The sequence below is a fragment of the Oncorhynchus mykiss genome, chromosome 8 (assembly GCF_013265735.2).
Source record: "Oncorhynchus mykiss isolate Arlee chromosome 8, USDA_OmykA_1.1, whole genome shotgun sequence".
Lineage (NCBI taxonomy): Eukaryota > Metazoa > Chordata > Actinopteri > Salmoniformes > Salmonidae > Oncorhynchus > Oncorhynchus mykiss.
Genome location: NC_048572.1, coordinates 7,519,829 through 7,537,236, shown reverse-complemented (window position 1 = coordinate 7,537,236; position 17,408 = coordinate 7,519,829). Strand labels below are relative to the sequence as shown.

At 47.5% G+C, this 17,408-nt stretch overlaps 1 protein-coding gene across 1 annotated transcript in view; it reads right to left on the bottom strand.

The window, feature by feature from the left end:
- Positions 1-307: 307 nt before the first annotated feature.
- The window catches only part of gpr176 (G protein-coupled receptor 176), a 21,672-nt gene continuing 4,571 nt past the window's right edge, over positions 308-17,408 (bottom strand). The window contains exons 2-3 of the mRNA XM_036984652.1: positions 8,112-8,364; positions 308-1,888 (exon numbers count right to left, since the gene is read on the bottom strand). Of these exons, the coding sequence (XP_036840547.1) occupies positions 658-1,888; positions 8,112-8,364 (1,484 nt within the window). The 3' untranslated portion in view covers positions 308-657. The remainder of the gene's footprint in view (positions 1,889-8,111; positions 8,365-17,408) is intronic.

Below are 17,408 nucleotides of genomic sequence, written 5' to 3'. Positions count from 1 at the left end.
GTAGAGGACTTAATTATTCCTGCTGCTGTGGATATGGGGCGGCAGGGTAGCCTAGTGGTTAGAGCGTTGGACTAGTAACCGGAAGGTTGCAAGTTCAAACCCCCGAGCTGACAAGGTACAAATCTGTCGTTCTGCCCCTGAACAAGGCAATTGATTATTTTTCTATTATAATTTTTGCCCTGGTCCTATAAGAGCTCTTTTGTCACTTCCCCGTGAGCCAGGTTGTGACAAAAACTTACAGTCATTCTTATGTTTAATAAATGTATAGTATAGTGTGTGTGTGTGTGTGTGTGTGTGTGTGTGGCAGGCTTACAATGATGGCAAAAAACAACATTTGAGAGTGCGCTGACCCTGGTGCTAGAGGGGATACAGCTGGAGGTTGAATGTTGGAAGGGGTATGGGGCTATAAAAAGTTTGGGAACCACTGCAATACACGACAGAGAGAATCAACAATGAGACAGACTCATCGAGCTCTGGAGTTGTACTTTCTGTTCTCTCTTACAGGGGGCCCTTGGGCAGGTGGTTGGTCAGGTGGGGTTTCCTCCACTGACTGTGTACCCAGTCATTGACACAAAACGGATCACAAATCATCCACATGCTGACCTCCACCCATAGCTGTGATCAGGGGTCATCAGTTCAAAGGTCAATGGCCAGGGTTTATAGTTCAGGGGTCAATGTGGGGAAGGTGCTGACCTTGTTGTTCCTGCTGATTCGTCGTTCTGGCCTTGGGCGTGGCTGTTTGGTCTGGATCAGTTCCTCTGGGGTGTTCCCTAGCGGTGGGAGGAGCCTCTTTTTACTGTTCCTGGTCTCCGGCAGCCACTGGGGCGGCAGCTCGAATGGCCCGAACCCAAACTGGGTGGCGTCTTCGGGCTCCGTGGGGGTCGCTGGCGCCACCTGTGACGAGGAGGTGTAAGCACAGGCACGGACAGGTGAGACCTCGGGCAATATGAGAGGAGGTTGTTCTTTAGTTACCGGGACGCTCTCTCTGGTTGGTTCGGTCTCTTTCTGTAGAACCACCTTCCCTCCTCCCCCTCCTCCCCCTGCCTGGTGGTGGTTCTCGTTGGGATGAGGACAGCCCCCCATCCCTGACCCTAATGAAGGGCTCGCATTCTCTACCTCCTCCTCCTCTTCATCGGTCGGCCTAAAGATCTGCTGCTGTCCGATATTAAACATCTCCAGGAGCTGGCTCCCAGCACGAGCAGACCCCTCCAGGGTCCCAGACCCTCCCAACCCTCCCTCGCCCCTCAGCCCCAGATCCCCAGTGCTGACCACGTTACGCCGACTGTAGCGTCTGTGTACCCGGACTAGAACATCAAACAGGCAGCGTCGAGCCGAGCCGTTCACCGTCAGAAACAGCAGAGGGTTGGTGAGGAGAGACACCTTGGGCAGCCAGATGGCCGTGAGATGGAGAGAAGGGGACAAATCCTCCCCGTCCCCGAGAAGAGTGCGGTATACCACCAACGCTCCATAGGGGGCACTACAGGCCGAGAAGGCTAACACCACAGCCAGTAACGTAGCATGTAGCTCAGCCTCGCGTTGAGAGACATAAGGGATGGAGATGGAGTTCTGAGGTGTTCTTAATGCTGCGATGATCACCTTCTTCTTCTGGCTGGCGTTGAGAGCTCTGCGAATCAGGACCATTAACAGGAAGACGACAACGAGGGGAAGGATCACCGTGGTAACGTTGTAGGTCAACACGTAGACCATGTGACCCAGGGAGCGGGCGCGGGCGTCGGAACAGGACGAGGTTGCATACACGTCCGTAACGTTGGTTAAGGCGAACACGGGCACGCTGGCGATGGTGGCGTGGATCCAGATGTAGATGACAAGGTCACGTGACCTGGCGTCTGAGATCTTTCTCTCCAGAGGGTAGAGGACAGAGTAGTACCTAGAGAGGAGGAGAGGATAGACAACATTACACACTGCAGAGCATTCATTCACACTGAGTTGAGCCTCTGCAGTGACACTTTTAACCGTAACATTAACACGTATACAATGTAAGCATTCTGTTCTTTGAGTGTTTAGATCAGAACAGTAGTAACTACGAAGGCTTTGTGTGTTCGATGTAGATCTAGAACAGTAGTAACTACGAAGGCTTTGTGTGTTCGATGTAGATCTAGAACAGTAGTAACTACGAAGGCTTTGTGTGTTCGATGTAGATCTAGAACAGTAGTAACTACGAAGGCTTTGTGTGTTCGATGTAGATCAGAACAGTAGTAACTACGAAGGCTTTGTGTGTTCGATGTAGATCTAGAACAGTAGTAACTACGAAGGCTTTGTGTGTTCGATGTAGATCAGAACAGTAGTAACTACGAAGGCTTTGTGTGTTCGATGTAGATCTAGAACAGTAGTAACTACGAAGGCTTTGTGTGTTCGATGTAGATCTAGAACAGTAGTAACTACGAAGGCTTTGTGTGTTCGATGTAGATCAGAACAGTAGTAACTACGAAGGCTTTGTGTGTTCGATGTAGATCAGAACAGTAGTAACTACGAAGGCTTTGTGTGTTCAATGTAGATCAGAACAGTAGTAACTACGAAGGCTTTGTGTGTTCGATGTAGATCAGAACAGTAGTAACTACGAAGGCTTTGTGTGTTCGATGTAGATCTAGAACAGTAGTAACTACGAAAGCTTTGTGTGTTCGATGTAGATCAGGACAGTAGTAACTACGAAGGTTTTGTGTGTTCGATGTAGATCAAAAAAATTAGTTTAATTTAGGAAATGTCCCCAAATGTCCCCAAGTATTCCCACAAATAAAAAAAGACATGTGTGATCGTGTCTCAATGTAATCAAGGTTTGAAATTATTGCTATTTTCAAATAAAATCTATTTTTGGACCTTGTTTTGGTCAATTTGCAGTGTACAAATTATTATCATTATTTTCTAACCAAGTGTTTTTACTTTTCTTGGAAGAGGAAAGAGGCGAATGAGTGAGTGAGTGAGTGAGTGAGTGAGTGAGTGAGTGAGTGAGTGAGTGAGTGAGCGAGTATAGCGGTGAAGGAAGAGGAGGGAAGAGAAAGTGTAGCAGTGATGAAGAAGAGAGTGTAGTGATAGAGCAAAAGAGCGTAGAATGGAATGTAGCTCAGTGTAGAACGGAGTGTAGCTGTGAGTGTAGAATGGAGTGTAGTGATAGAGCAAAAGAGTGTAGAATGGAGTGAGTGTAGAATGGAGTGAGTGTAGAATGGAGTGTAGCTCAGTGTAGAATGGAGTGAGTGTAGAATGGAGTGTAGCTCAGTGTAGAATGGAGTGTAGAATAGAGTGAGTGTAGAATGGAGTGTAGCTCAGTGTAGAATGGAGTGTAGCTGTGAGTGTAGAATGGAGTGTAGCTGTGAGTGTAGAATGGAGTGAGTGTAGAATGGAGTGTAGCTGTGAGTGTAGAATGGAGTGATTGTAGAATGGAGTGTAGCTTTGAGTGTAGAATGGCGTGTAGCTGTGAGTGTAGAATGGAGTGTAGCTGTGAGTGTAGAATGAAGTGTAGCTGAGAGTGTAGAATGGAGTGTAGCTGAGAGTGTAGAATGGAGTGTAGCTGAGAGTGTAGAATGGAGTGTAGCTGTGAGTGTCAGGGAGAGAGTCCCTCCCTGTGGACTGTCAGTTATTTTGGCTGCAGCTCAGAACAGGGAGCTCTGCAGGAGAGACAAACAGCACCAGGCAGAGTGGAGTACACATTCTGCATCAATTACAGTCCGTCTCCAAACCACACGGGTGAGTAGAGATAGAGGGACGTTTTATCTGGTACAAAAACAGATTATACTGTTTTCAGTTTTAAAACGCCCATACCAGTATAAATCCAGTTTTTCGAGCTGAAAGACAATGGCCAGAGTTCACCCATGATGTTGCACAACGATTTAAGTCAATCAGTAATCGTTTTAGTCAAAGTATGATGTATTTGAAGTGAAAAATCCGAACTGCCTACTTCGTGCAATTTTGTGTGAATGCAGTTGTAACAGTATAATTTTAGACCGTCCCCTCGCCCATACCCGGGCGCGAACCAGGGACCCTCTGCACACATCAACAACAGTCACCCTCGAAGCATCGTTACCCATCGCTCCACAAAAGCCGCGGCCCTTGCAGAGCAAGGGGAACTACTACTTCAAGGTCTCAGAGCAAGTGACGTCACCGATTGAAACGCTATTTAGCGCGAACACCGCTAACTAAGCTAGCCGTTTCACATCCGTTACACAGTGTCTCTTCCTGTGATATGACATACAAATTATTTTCAGCCTACGTTTCGTTTTCAGTCGTTACAGAAAATAAAACACGTTTTCACGTGAAATTTCAGATGTGAAATCATGTGAAAGATGGAACACGTCACATAACATTTCATGTTGTCACATGTTGCTTTACATGTCATTACGTTATCACATTATCTTCACATAAGATCACAACACTTTACATGTGATCACGTGAAATTCATGTGGGTTTTTTTTCATAAAGACAGGCCAGTGGTTTCCATCTGTGGTGAAGTTAAAGACAGGCCAGTGGTTTCCATCTGTGGTGAAGTTAAAGACAGGCCAGTGGTTTCCATCTGTGGTGAAGTTAACGACAGGCCAGTGGTTTCCATCTGTGGTGAAGTTAACGACAGGCCAGGGGTTTCCATCTGTGGTGAAGTTAACGACAGGCCAGTGGTTTCCATCTGTGGTGAAGTTAACGACAGGCCAGTGGTTTCCATCTGTGGTGAAGTTAACGACAGGCCAGTGGTTTCCATCTGTGGTGGTTAAAGACAGGCCAGTGGTTTCCATCTGTGGTGAAGTTAACGACAGGCCAGTGGTTTCCATCTGTGGTGAAGTTAACGACAGGCCAGTGGTTTCCATCTGTGGTGAAGTTAACGACAGGCCAGTGGTTTCCATCTGTGGTGAAGTTAACGACAGGCCAGTGGTTTCTATCTGTGGTGAAGTTAGACAGACCAGTGGTTTCCATCTGTGGTGAAGTTAACGACAGGCCAGTGGTTTCCATCTGTGGTGAAGTTAACGACAGGCCAGTGGTTTCTATCTGTGGTGAAGTTAGACAGACCAGTGGTTTCCATCTGTGGTGAAGTTAACGACAGGCCAGTGGTTTCCATCTATAGTGAAGTTAAAGACAGGCCAGTGGTTTCCATCTGTGGTGAAGTTAACGACAGGCCAGTGGTTTCCATCTATAGTGAAGTTAAAGACAGGCCAGTGGTTTCTATCTGTGGTGAAGTTAGACAGACCAGTGGTTTCCATCTGTGGTGAAGTTAACGACAGGCCAGTGGTTTCCATCTGTGGTGAAGTTAACGACAGGCCAGTGGTTTCCATCTATAGTGAAGTTAAAGACAGGCCAGTGGTTTCCATCTGTGGTGAAGTTAAAGACAGGCCAGTGGTTTCCATCTGTGGTGAAGTTAACGACAGGCCAGTGGTTTCTATCTGTGGTGAAGTTAGACAGACCAGTGGTTTCCATCTGTGGTGAAGTTAAAGACAGGCCAGTGGTTTCCATCTGTAGTGAAGTTAACGACAGGCCAGTGGTTTCCATCTGTGGTGAAGTTAGACAGGCCAGTGGTTTCCATCTGTGGTGAAGTTAACGACAGGCCAGTGGTTTCCATCTGTGGTGAAGTTAACGACAGGCCAGTGGTTTCCATCTGTGGTGAAGTTAACGACAGGCCAGTGGTTTCCATCTGTGGTGAAGTTAAAGACAGGCCAGTGGTTTCCATCTGTGGTGAAGTTAACGACAGGCCAGTGGTTTCCATCTGTGGTGAAGTTAACGACAGGCCAGTGGTTTCCATCTGTGTTGAAGTTAAAGACAGGCCAGTGGTTTCCATCTGTGGTGAAGTTAACGACAGGCCAGTGGTTTCCATCTGTGGTGAAGTTAACGACAGGCCAGTGGTTTCTATCTGTGGTGAAGTTAAAGACAGGCCAGTGGTTTCTATCTGTGGTGAAGTTAGACAGACCAGTGGTTTCCATCTGTGGTGAAGTTAACGACAGGCCAGTGGTTTCCATCTGTGGTGAAGTTAACGACAGGCCAGTGGTTTCTATCTGTGGTGAAGTTAGACAGACCAGTGGTTTCCATCTGTGGTGAAGTTAACGACAGGCCAGTGGTTTCCATCTATAGTGAAGTTAAAGACAGGCCAGTGGTTTCCATCTGTGGTGAAGTTAACGACAGGCCAGTGGTTTCCATCTATAGTGAAGTTAAAGACAGGCCAGTGGTTTCTATCTGTGGTGAAGTTAGACAGACCAGTGGTTTCCATCTGTGGTGAAGTTAACGACAGGCCAGTGGTTTCCATCTATAGTGAAGTTAAAGACAGGCCAGTGGTTTCCATCTGTGGTGAAGTTAAAGACAGGCCAGTGGTTTCCATCTGTGGTGAAGTTAACGACAGGCCAGTGGTTTCTATCTGTGGTGAAGTTAACGACAGGCCAGTGGTTTCCATCTGTGGTGAAGTTAAAGACAGGCCAGTGGTTTCCATCTATAGTGAAGTTAAAGACAGGCCAGTGGTTTCCATCTGTGGTGAAGTTAAAGACAGGCCAGTGGTTTCCATCTGTGGTGAAGTTAACGACAGGCCAGTGGTTTCTATCTGTGGTGAAGTTAACGACAGGCCAGTGGTTTCCATCTGTGGTGAAGTTAGACAGACCAGTGGTTTCCATCTGTGGTGAAGTTAAAGACAGGCCAGTGGTTTCCATCTGTAGTGAAGTTAACGACAGGCCAGTGGTTTCCATCTGTGGTGAAGTTAGACAGGCCAGTGGTTTCCATCTGTGGTGAAGTTAACGACAGGCCAGTGGTTTCCATCTGTGGTGAAGTTAGACAGACCAGTGGTTTCCATCTGTGGTGAAGTTAAAGACAGGCCAGTGGTTTCCATCTGTGGTGAAGTTAAAGACAGGCCAGTGGTTTCTATCTGTGGTGAAGTTAACGACAGACCAGTGGTTTCCATCTGTGGTGAAGTTAGACAGACCAGTGGTTTCCATCTGTGGTGAAGTTAACGACAGGCCAGTGGTTTCCATCTGTGGTGAAGTTAACGACAGGCCAGTGGTTTCCATCTGTGGTGAAGTTAACGACAGGCCAGTGGTTTCCATCTGTGGTGAAGTTAGACAGACCAGTGGTTTCCATCTGTGGTGAAGTTAAAGACAGGCCAGTGGTTTCCATCTGTGGTGAAGTTAACGACAGGCCAGTGGTTTCCATCTGTGGTGAAGTTAACGACAGGCCAGTGGTTTCTATCTGTGGTGAAGTTAAAGACAGGCCAGTGGTTTCCATCTGTGGTGAAGTTAACGACAGGCCAGTGGTTTCCTTCTGTGGTGAAGTTAAAGACAGGCCAGTGGTTTCCATCTGTGGTGAAGTTAAAGACAGGCCAGTGGTATCCATCTGTGGTGAAGTTAAAGACAGGCCAGTGGTTTCTATCTGTGGTGAAGTTAAAGACAGGCCAGTGGTTTCCATCTGTGGTGAAGTTAAAGACAGGCCAGTGGTTTCCATCTGTGGTGAAGTTAACGACAGGCCAGTGGTTTCCTTCTGTGGTGAAGTTTTCCCTAAATGAATGCTTATGACAAATCCAGCTCCAGAACCAGCTCCAGAACCAGCCACAGAACCAGCTCCAGAACCAGCTCCAGAACCAGCTCCAGAACCAGCCACAGAACCAGCTCCAGAACCAGCTCCAGAACCAGCTCCAGAACCAGAACCTGGCTAATCTTTTGAATGAAGTGTAGTAACAAAAAACAGCAACAACCGGTAATATTAGCTAGCTAGACAAAGTTAGCAAGATAGCTAGCAACACTGACAACCCAGACCCAGTTCATGAATATGTATAAGTAGCCGTCGTCATTCTTTGGAGGATGTGGAAGCTAAACGACAGGAAATGATGTTGAAATAGTGGCGTGCACGGGGAGGGGGGGGTGGGTCATTTAAAGGTCCGTGTTTACAAGATCAAGCAGTTTCCCCGCTGTGTGTCTTTCCACATGTATAAATAAATAAAAGCATGAACACAGGACATGTGCTTTATTACCGCACCGAAATGTCAGGCAAGAATCCCCCCCCCCCCCAGACAGATCTGAACAGATGGGACCAGTAAGCAGTCCCCCCCCCCCCCCCCCCCCCCAGACAGATCTGAACAGATGGGACCAGAGCGCAGTATGTTGCAGCTACCAGCAGTGCAGTTTGATTTTCCTGCAATCCCCTACCTGTCGAGTGCGATGGCAGCGAAGCTGAGCACGGTGACGGAACAGAAGAGTTTGTGGAGGAACTTCAGTGCCTTGCAGAGCAGCAGAGTGTGTAGCCACCAGCAGCAGCGAGGGCTGGCCCCTAGAGCCACGTCAAAGGGAACACACACCAGACCCGCACAGATCCCTGAGCACGCCAGGTTCTTAATGAAGCGACTGGTCACCGACTTGAAGACACTGGTACAGCAGGTACACCATAAAACAGTACCATTGCCTGGGAGAGGGAGAGAGAGGGAGGGAGAGGGAGGGAGAGAGAGAGAAATAGAAACAGAGAGAGGGGGGTGGAGAGGGGAAGGGAGAGGAAAAGAGAGAGAGAGGGAGAGGAAGATGGAGAGGGGAAGAGAGAGAGGCAGAGACAGGAGAGGAGGGAGAGGGGATGAGAGAGAGAGGCAGAGAGGAGAGGAGAGGAGGGAGAGGGGAGGAGAGAGAGAGAGGCAGAGACAGGAGAGGAGGGAGAGGGGAGGAGAGAGAGAGAGAGGCAGAGACATGAGAGGAGGGAGAGGGGAGGAGAGAGAGAGGCAGAGACAGGAGAGGAGGGAGAGGGGAGGAGAGCGAGAGAGAGGCAGAGACAGGAGAGGAGAGGAGGGAGAGGGGAGGAGAGAGAGAGAGAGAGAGGCAGAGACAGGAGAGGAGAGGAGGGAGAGGGGAGGAGAGAGAGAGAGGCAGAGACAGGAGAGGAGGGAGAGGGGAGGAGAGAGAGAGATGCAGAGACAGGAGAGGAGGGAGAGGGGAGGAGAGAGAGAGAGAGGCAGAGAGGAGAGGAGGGAGAGGGGAGGAGAGAGAGAGAGGCAGAGACAGGAGAGGAAAGGAGGGAGAGGGGTGGAGAGAGAGAGAGAGAGAGAGAGGCAGAGACAGGAGAGGAGGTAGAGGGGAGGAGAGAGAGAGAGGCAGAGACAGGAGAGGAGAGGAGGGAGAGGGGAGGAGAGAGAGAGGCAGAGACAGGAGAGGAGGGAGAGGGGAGGAGAGAGAGGCAGAGACAGGAGAGGAGGGAGAGGGGAGAAGAGAGAGAGAGAGGCAGAGACAGGAGAGAAGGGAGAGGGGAGGAGAGAGAGAGAGGCAGAGACAGGAGAGGAGGGAGAGGGGAGGAGAGAGAGAGGCAGAGACAGGAGAGGAGGAGAAGAGAGAGTGTTTAGACTGGATAATGTGTGATGGTTTTACAGTATAAGGGAAGGTAAGAAAATGTAATACAGTGAAATATCATGTGTGAGTTTTGGAAGAGCTTTTTGGAAAACAGTCAGGAATAAACAACATTGAAAAAATGATCGATCTTACATCCCCTTCTGTCTTTTCCAGTTGCCTTAACATCAGTTTGTCAAAATAATCCATTTAAACTGGAGGGCAGAGGCAGGCCTGAGGGGCGCCAAGAAGACAGATACATTTTAGCAACAGATGTGACGTGCCACTGGTATTCCACACACATCCCAGAGCTTGTGACTCATCACACACACACACACACACACACACACACACACACACACACACACACACACACACACACACACACACACACAGGAACTTTACTTCACATAACCCACCATCCATCCTGGCTCCTTCCCTACTCCCACCATCCTCTCTCTCCCTCCTTCCCTACTCCCACCATTCTCTCTCTCCCTCCTTCCCTACTCCCACCATCCCTCCTGGCTCCTTCCCTACTCCCACCATTCTCTCTCTCCCTCCTTCCCTACTCCCACCATTCTCTCTCTCCCTCCTTCCCTACTCCCACCATCCTCTCTCCCTCCTTCCCTACTCCCACCATCCTCTCTCCCTCCTTCCCTACTCCCACCATCCTCTCTCCCTCCTTCCCTACTCCCACCATCCCTCCTGGCTCCTTCCCTACTCCCACCATCCTCTCTCTCCCTCCTTCCCTACTCCCACCATCCTCTCTCTCCCTCCTTCCCTACTCCCACCATCCCTCCTGGCTCCTTCCCTACTCCCACCATCCTCTCTCTCCCTCCTTCCCTACTCCCACCATCCTCTCTCCCTCCTTCCAAACTCCCTCTATCCTCTCTCTCCCTCCTTCCCTACTCCCACCATCCTCTCTCCCTCCTTCCCTACTCCCACCATCCCTCCTGGCTCCTTCCCTACTCCCACCATTCTCTCTCTCCCTCCTTCCCTACTCCCACCATCCTCTCTCCCTCCTTCCCTACTCCCACCATCCTCTCTCCCTCCTTCCCTACTCCCACCATCCTCTCTCCCTCCTTCCCTACTCCCACCATCCCTCCTGGCTCCTTCCCTACTCCCACCATCCTCTCTCTCCCTCCTTCCCTACTCCCACCATCCTCTCTCTCCCTCCTTCCCTACTCCCACCATCCCTCCTGGCTCCTTCCCTACTCCCACCATCCTCTCTCTCCCTCCTTCCCTACTCCCACCATCCTCTCTCCCTCCTTCCAAACTCCCTCTATCCTCTCTCTCCCTCCTTCCCTACTCCCACCATCCTCTCTCCCTCCTTCCCTACTCCCACCATCCCTCCTGGCTCCTTCCCTACTCCCACCATCCTCTCTCTCCCTCCTTCCCTACTCCCACCATCCTCTCTCCCTCCTTCCAAACTCCCTCCATCCTCTCTCTCCCTCCTTCCCTACTCCCACCATCCTCTCTCTCCCTCCCTCCTTCTCTCTACTCCCACCATCCCTCCTGGCTCCTTCCCTACTCCCACCATCCTCTCTCTCCCTCCCTCCTTCTCTCTACTCCATCTCTGTCTAGTGCACTAATGAAAAATAATACATCCGCATGTCCATAGTTGAAGGAGTCCCCCTTGAGCTGCTATGATAGAAAACTGCACATAAAAACAGAGGAGAATAAAGGACTTTTATAATTGGTATTTCAGCGAGTGCCATTTTCAAGACAAGTCTCAATTCTGTATTTTCATATCCTCCATTATATTAATTATATACATTATTATCATTATGGGGCCGAATCAGACATAAGAATTGACACATTTCCTACGGACGCCTTTCCTAGACACGCCTTTCCTACGGACGCCTTTCCTACTGACGCCATTCCTACGGACGCCATTCCTACTGACGCCATTCCTACTGACGCCTTTCCTACGGACGCCTTTCCTACTGACGCCTTTCCTACTGACGCCATTCCTACTGACGCCTTTCCTACTGACGCCATTCCTACTGACGCCTTTCCTACTGACGCCATTCCTACTGACGCCATTCCTACGGACGCCATTCCTACGGACGCCATTCCTACTGACGCCTTTCCTACGGACGCCTTTCCTACTGACGCCATTCCTACTGACGCCATTCCTACTGACGCCTTTCCTACTGACGCCATTCCTACTGACGCCATTCCTACTGACGCCATTCCTACTGACGCCTTTCCTACTGACGCCATTCCTACGGACGCCATTCCTACGGACGCCATTCCTACTGACGCCTTTCCTACTGACGCCATTCCTACGGACGCCATTCCTACGGACGCCATTCCTACTGACGCCTTTCCTACGGACGCCTTTCCTACTGACGCCTTTCCAACTGACGCCTTTCCTACGGACGCCATTCCTACGGACGCCATTCCTACTGACGCCATTCCTACTGACGCCATTCCTACTGACGCCATTCCTACTGACGCCATTCCTACGGACGCCAGTCCTACGGACGCCATTCCTACTGACGCCATTCCTACTGACGCCTTTCCTACGGACGCCATTCCTACTGACGCCATTCCTACGGACGCCATTCCTACGGACGCCATTCCTACTGACGCCATTCCTACTGACGCCATTCCTACTGACGCCATTCCTACGGACGCCATTCCTACTGACGCCATTCCTACTGACGCCTTTCCTACGGACGCCATTCCTACGGACGCCATTCCTACGGACGCCATTCCTACTGACGCCATTCCTACTGACGCCATTCCTACTGACGCCATTCCTACTGACGCCATTTCTACTGACGCCATTCCTACGGACGCCATTCCTACGGACGCCATTCCTACTGACGCCATTCCTACTGACGCCATTCCTACTGACGCCATTCCTACTGACGCCATTCCTACGGACGTCTTTCCTACGGACGCCATTCCTACTGACGCCATTCATTTACCTAGCTGTTATTTTATTTTGTATACCTTTATTTAACCAGGCAAGTCAGTTAAGAACAAATTCTTATTTTCAATGACTGCCATGTTCAGGGGCAGAACGACAGACCTTGTCAGCTCGGGGGTTTGAACTCGTAACCTTCCGGTTACTAGTCCAACACTCTAACCACTAGGCTACCCTGCCGCCCCTTATCAAGTTGTAAAGTACAGTGCATGCAGAATGGTATTGTTTCTATCAGAAAAAAAAGAAAGAAGATATCCACTTGGAACCGGTAGGTTTGCTAGACGTTATTCGTGGTTTCTTCACTAGTTAAAGGTGGTGGAATTATTAGGGAATTACTGTAAAACTTAAACTAAGCGCAGTCTTAAATAGCCACCTGTACCTTTTTAACAGCTGGCCAACGGCACACATTTCAGCAAATAAACGACTGTTTCAAATCAATTCAAATATTGAACCTTTATTTAACTGGGCAAGTCAGTTAAGAACTAATTCTTATTTACAATGACGGCCTACCGTGGCCAAACCCTCCCCTAACCCGGACGACGCTGGGCCAAAGGTGTGCCGTCCCACGGGACTCCTGATCATGGCCGGTTGAGATACAGCCCATTATCGAACCGGGGTTTGTAGTGACGCCTCTAGCACTGCGATGCGGTGCCTTAGACCGTTGCACCACTCGAGAGCCACAAATAAACGCCGGGTCTAAATGAATTGTTTACGAGATTACCATGAATTACCATGAATTACCACAAATTACCATGAATTACCACAAATTACCATGAATTACTATGAATTGCTGTGAATTACCACAAATTACCATGAATTGCCACAAATTACCATGAATTACCATGAATTACTATGAATTACCATGAATTGCCGTGAATTACCATGAATTTCCATGAATTGTTTATAAGCTATAACGTTTTATTTGTTACAATAAATAATTAAGTAATGACTCTAAAAAATGATGGCAATCATCCATTTCTATCGCCAGTAGGAAACTGCTAGCCATTGGTTGCTAACTGCTGAGAACTGCTAGCCATTGGTTGCTAACTGCTGAGAACTGCTAGCCATTGGTTGCTAACTGCTGAGAACTGCTAGCCATTGGTTGCTAACTGCTGAGAACTGCTAGCTAACTGGCAAGCAAAAAAGTGGCGAAAAAAAGAACTGACGAAAATGCACAGTCAAATAAACCTTTTATTTTTTATAGAGGCATACGAAGACAAAAGAAACGTGACAGTGTGTAAATTATAACATTTTAGTGCAGGAAATGAAGACATTGATTAAATGCTGGAATTAAACAATGAACAATACAAATGAGCAAAAGCCTGTCTCTAATAGAAGCCTGTCTTTAATAGAAGCCTGTCTCTAATAGAAGCCTGTCTCTAATAGAAGCCTGTCTTTAATAGAAGCCTGTCTCTAATAGAAGCCTGTCTCAGATAGAAGCCTGTCTCTAATAGAAGCCCGTCTCTAATAGAAGCCCGTCTCTAATAGAAGCCTGTCTTTAATAGAAGCCTGTCTCTAATAGAAGCCTGTCTCTAATAGAAGCCTGTCTCTAATAGAAGCCTGTCTCAGATAGAAGCCTGTCTCTAATAGAAGCCTGTCTTTAATAGAAGCCTGTCTCTAATAGAAGCCTGTCTTTAATAGAAGCCTGTCTCAGATAGAAGCCTGTCTCTAATAGAAGCCCGTCTCTAATAGAAGCCCGTCTCTAATAGAAGCCTGTCTTTAATATAAGCCTGTCTCTAATAGAAGCCTGTCTCTAATAGAAGCCTGTCTCTAATAGAAGCCTGTCTCAGATAGAAGCCTGTCTCTAATAGAAGCCCGTCTCTAATAGAAGCCCGTCTCTAATAGAAGCCTGTCCCAAATAGAAGCCTGTCTCTAATAGAAGCCTGTCTCTAATAGAAGCCTGTCTCTAATAGAAGCCTGTCTCTAATAGAAGCCTGTCTCAAATAGAAGCCTGTCTCTAATAGAAGCCTGTCCCAAATAGAAGCATGTCTCAGATAGAAGCCTGTCTCTAATAGAAGCCCGTCTCTAATAGAAGCCCGTCTCTAATAGAAGCCTGTCCCAAATAGAAGCCTGTCTCTAATAGAAGCCTGTCTCTAATAGAAGCCTGTCTCTAATAGAAGCCTGTCTCTAATAGAAGCCTGTCTCTAATAGAAGCCTGTCTCAAATAGAAGCCTGTCTCTAATAGAAGCCTGTCCCAAATAGAAGCCTGTCTCTAATAGAAGCCTGTCTCTAATAGAAGCCTGTCTCTAATAGAAGCCTGTCCCAAATAGAAGCCTGTCTCTAATAGAAGCCTGTCTCTAATAGAAGCCTGTCTCTAATAGAAGCCTGTCCCAAATAGAAGCCTGTCTCTAATAGAAGCCTGTCTCTAATAGAAGCCTGTCCCATATAGAAGCCTGTCTCTAATAGACTCCCGGGTTATTAACAGAAGTTTCACAGTATGTCAAGGTAAGAAAACGGCTTATCTGTAAGACACCTTAATCTATTTGTTCTCCACCCCCAAACTAAGATGACTAGCACGCTATTCTCACGCTGAAGTTTCACGGTATGTCAAGGTCAGAATACGCATGAAAAGAAAAGTGCATGAAAGGGATTTATGTTTCATTTTACATGCTCTTAACTCGGGTCAGAATCGCCTCCAATATGCACTGCTGGTCTGTATGGGCATTGAGACTGGTTTTGAAAAAGGCTGTCCATACAAAAAGGTTTTTGCCATACTGTAGGTATTTAAATGTCTCTGAAAGCAGGAGGATGGGTTAACCACTGAGCTGGTTAAAATGAGCTGTACTTTTATTTTTCTATGTATCATCCTCATTATGTTTCAACGGGCTGGCACCTGCGGGACACCTCTCCGTCTCGGAACGGTGGTCTGTGGACTGCACGGTCTGAGTGCTTCTGAACTAGGCAGACATCTTTCTTTCCCCCATTCACTATCTGACTCTTCAATAACTCTAGTTCTCCTTCACTCTCTCTCCCCATCTCACAGAAGCCCTTCAGGCCCTCACAGCAGGTAGACACAATCTTCTCTTCGTCAAGCTGACAGAAGTCTTTTAGAACCTAACAGGCACAGCTCCGCAACTCCAGTCTTCTCAGCTCTTCCTGGAAGCTCCTACTTCCAACTGACAGAGACTTTGAAGCCTTCACTAACTTAGACTGAGCACTCAAAAAGGCATTCAATTATTTTGTTTTCTTCTTCCAGGAAACTCAAATTGTTTCTCTGCTTTAAAAGCCAGTGTTCTAGAAAACTTTTGCTTAGTTTGATTGGCGTGCTGCTGAAGGAGACCATGGTTGAGTCCCTGGTCAAAAGTAGTTCACTATATAGGGAATAGGGCTCTGGTCTAAAGTGGTGCACTGTATAGGGAATAGGGCTCTGGTCTAAAGTGGTGCACTATATAGGGAATAGGGCTCTGGTCTAAAGTGGTGGGAATATATAGGGAATAGGGTGCCATTTGGGATACTCAAACATTCCCCTATTGACTCTTCAGTAACCCAGCAATCTTCTCCTCCAGCCCCTCTCTCCCGACTTACAGAACCTCCTTTGACTCCAGACTTACAGGGCCTCCTCTGAATCCAGACTGACAGAGCCTCCTATGAATCCCTCTGACAGTCAGTCAGTCAGTCAGTCATTCAGTCAGGCTGCCAGTCAGTCTCTCAGACATACCTTTAAAACACAGGTCATTTTTTAAAATTTAACTAGGCAAGTCAGTTAAGAACAAATTCTTATTTACAATGATGCCCTAGGAACATTGGGTTAACTGCTTTGTTCAGGGGCAGAACAACATATTTTTACCTTGTCAGCTCTGGGATTCAATCTAGCAACCTTTCAGTTACTGGCCCAACGCTCTAACCACTAGGCTACCTGCCGCCCAGTCATTGATGACGCCATCGATACCTTTAAAACACAGGTCATTGATGAGGCCATCTATTCATTTAAAACACAGGTCATTGATGAGATCATCTATACCTTTAAAACACAGGTCATTGATGAGGTCATCTATACCTTTAAAACACAGGTCATTGATGAGGCCATCTATTCATTTAAAACACAGGTCATTGATGAGATCATCTATACCTTTAAAACACAGGTCATTGATGAGGTCATCTATACCTTTAAAACACAGGTCATTGATGAGGCCATCTATTCATTTAAAACACAGGTCATTGATGAGATCATCTATACCTTTAAAACACAGGTCATTGATGAGGTCATCTATACCTTTAAAACACAGGTCATTGATGAGGCCATCTATTCATTTAAAACACAGGTCATTGATGAGATCATCTATACCTTTAAAACACAGGTCATTGATGAGGTCAGCTATACCTTTAAAACACAGGTCATTGATGAGGTCATCTATACCTTTAAAACACAGGTCATTGATGAGGTCATCGATACCTTTAAAACACAGGTCATTGGACTATTTCTCTTCTCTCACACACTCTCTCGTTCTCTCATTCTCTTCCTCCATTCTTTCTCCCTCCCTCTTTCTCTCTCCTCATCCCTCCCTCTCTCTCCCCATCCCTCCCTCTCTCTCCCCATCCCTCCCTCTCTCCTCATCCCTCTCTCTCCCCATCCCTCTCTCTCTCTCCTCATCCCTCCGTCTCTCTCCCCATCCCTCCCTCTCTCTCCCCATCCCTCCCTCTCTCTCCTCATCCCTCTCGCTCCTCATCCCTCTCTCTATTGTTTGTAAAGATCACTGGCACCAGGCCTCATCAGTGTTTCAAATGCTTGCTGGGCAATAATGGAGCACCGTGGTTACTGGTTACCAAACTCAATGGCTTTTATACAGAGGAAGAGCAAACATTGATGATCTATAACACTATAACACTAATGCCCAGGACAAAAGCAGATCAAATCAAATTGTATCGGTCACATACACGTGTTTAGCAGATGTTATTGTGGGTGTAACGAAATACTTGTGCTTCTAGCTCCGACAGTACAGTAATATCTAACAAGTAATATCTAACAGTTTCACGACATATACCCAAAATACACGTAAATCTAAGTAAGGAATGGATTAAGACTATATATATACATATATGTCAGAGCGGCATTGGACTAAGATACAGTGGCGTAGTATAGAGTACAGTATATACAATATGAGATGGGTGATGCAATATTTACACATAATTAAAGTGACTAAGATACCGTAGAACAGTATAGAGTACAGTTTATACATATGAGATGAGTAATACAAGATACAGAG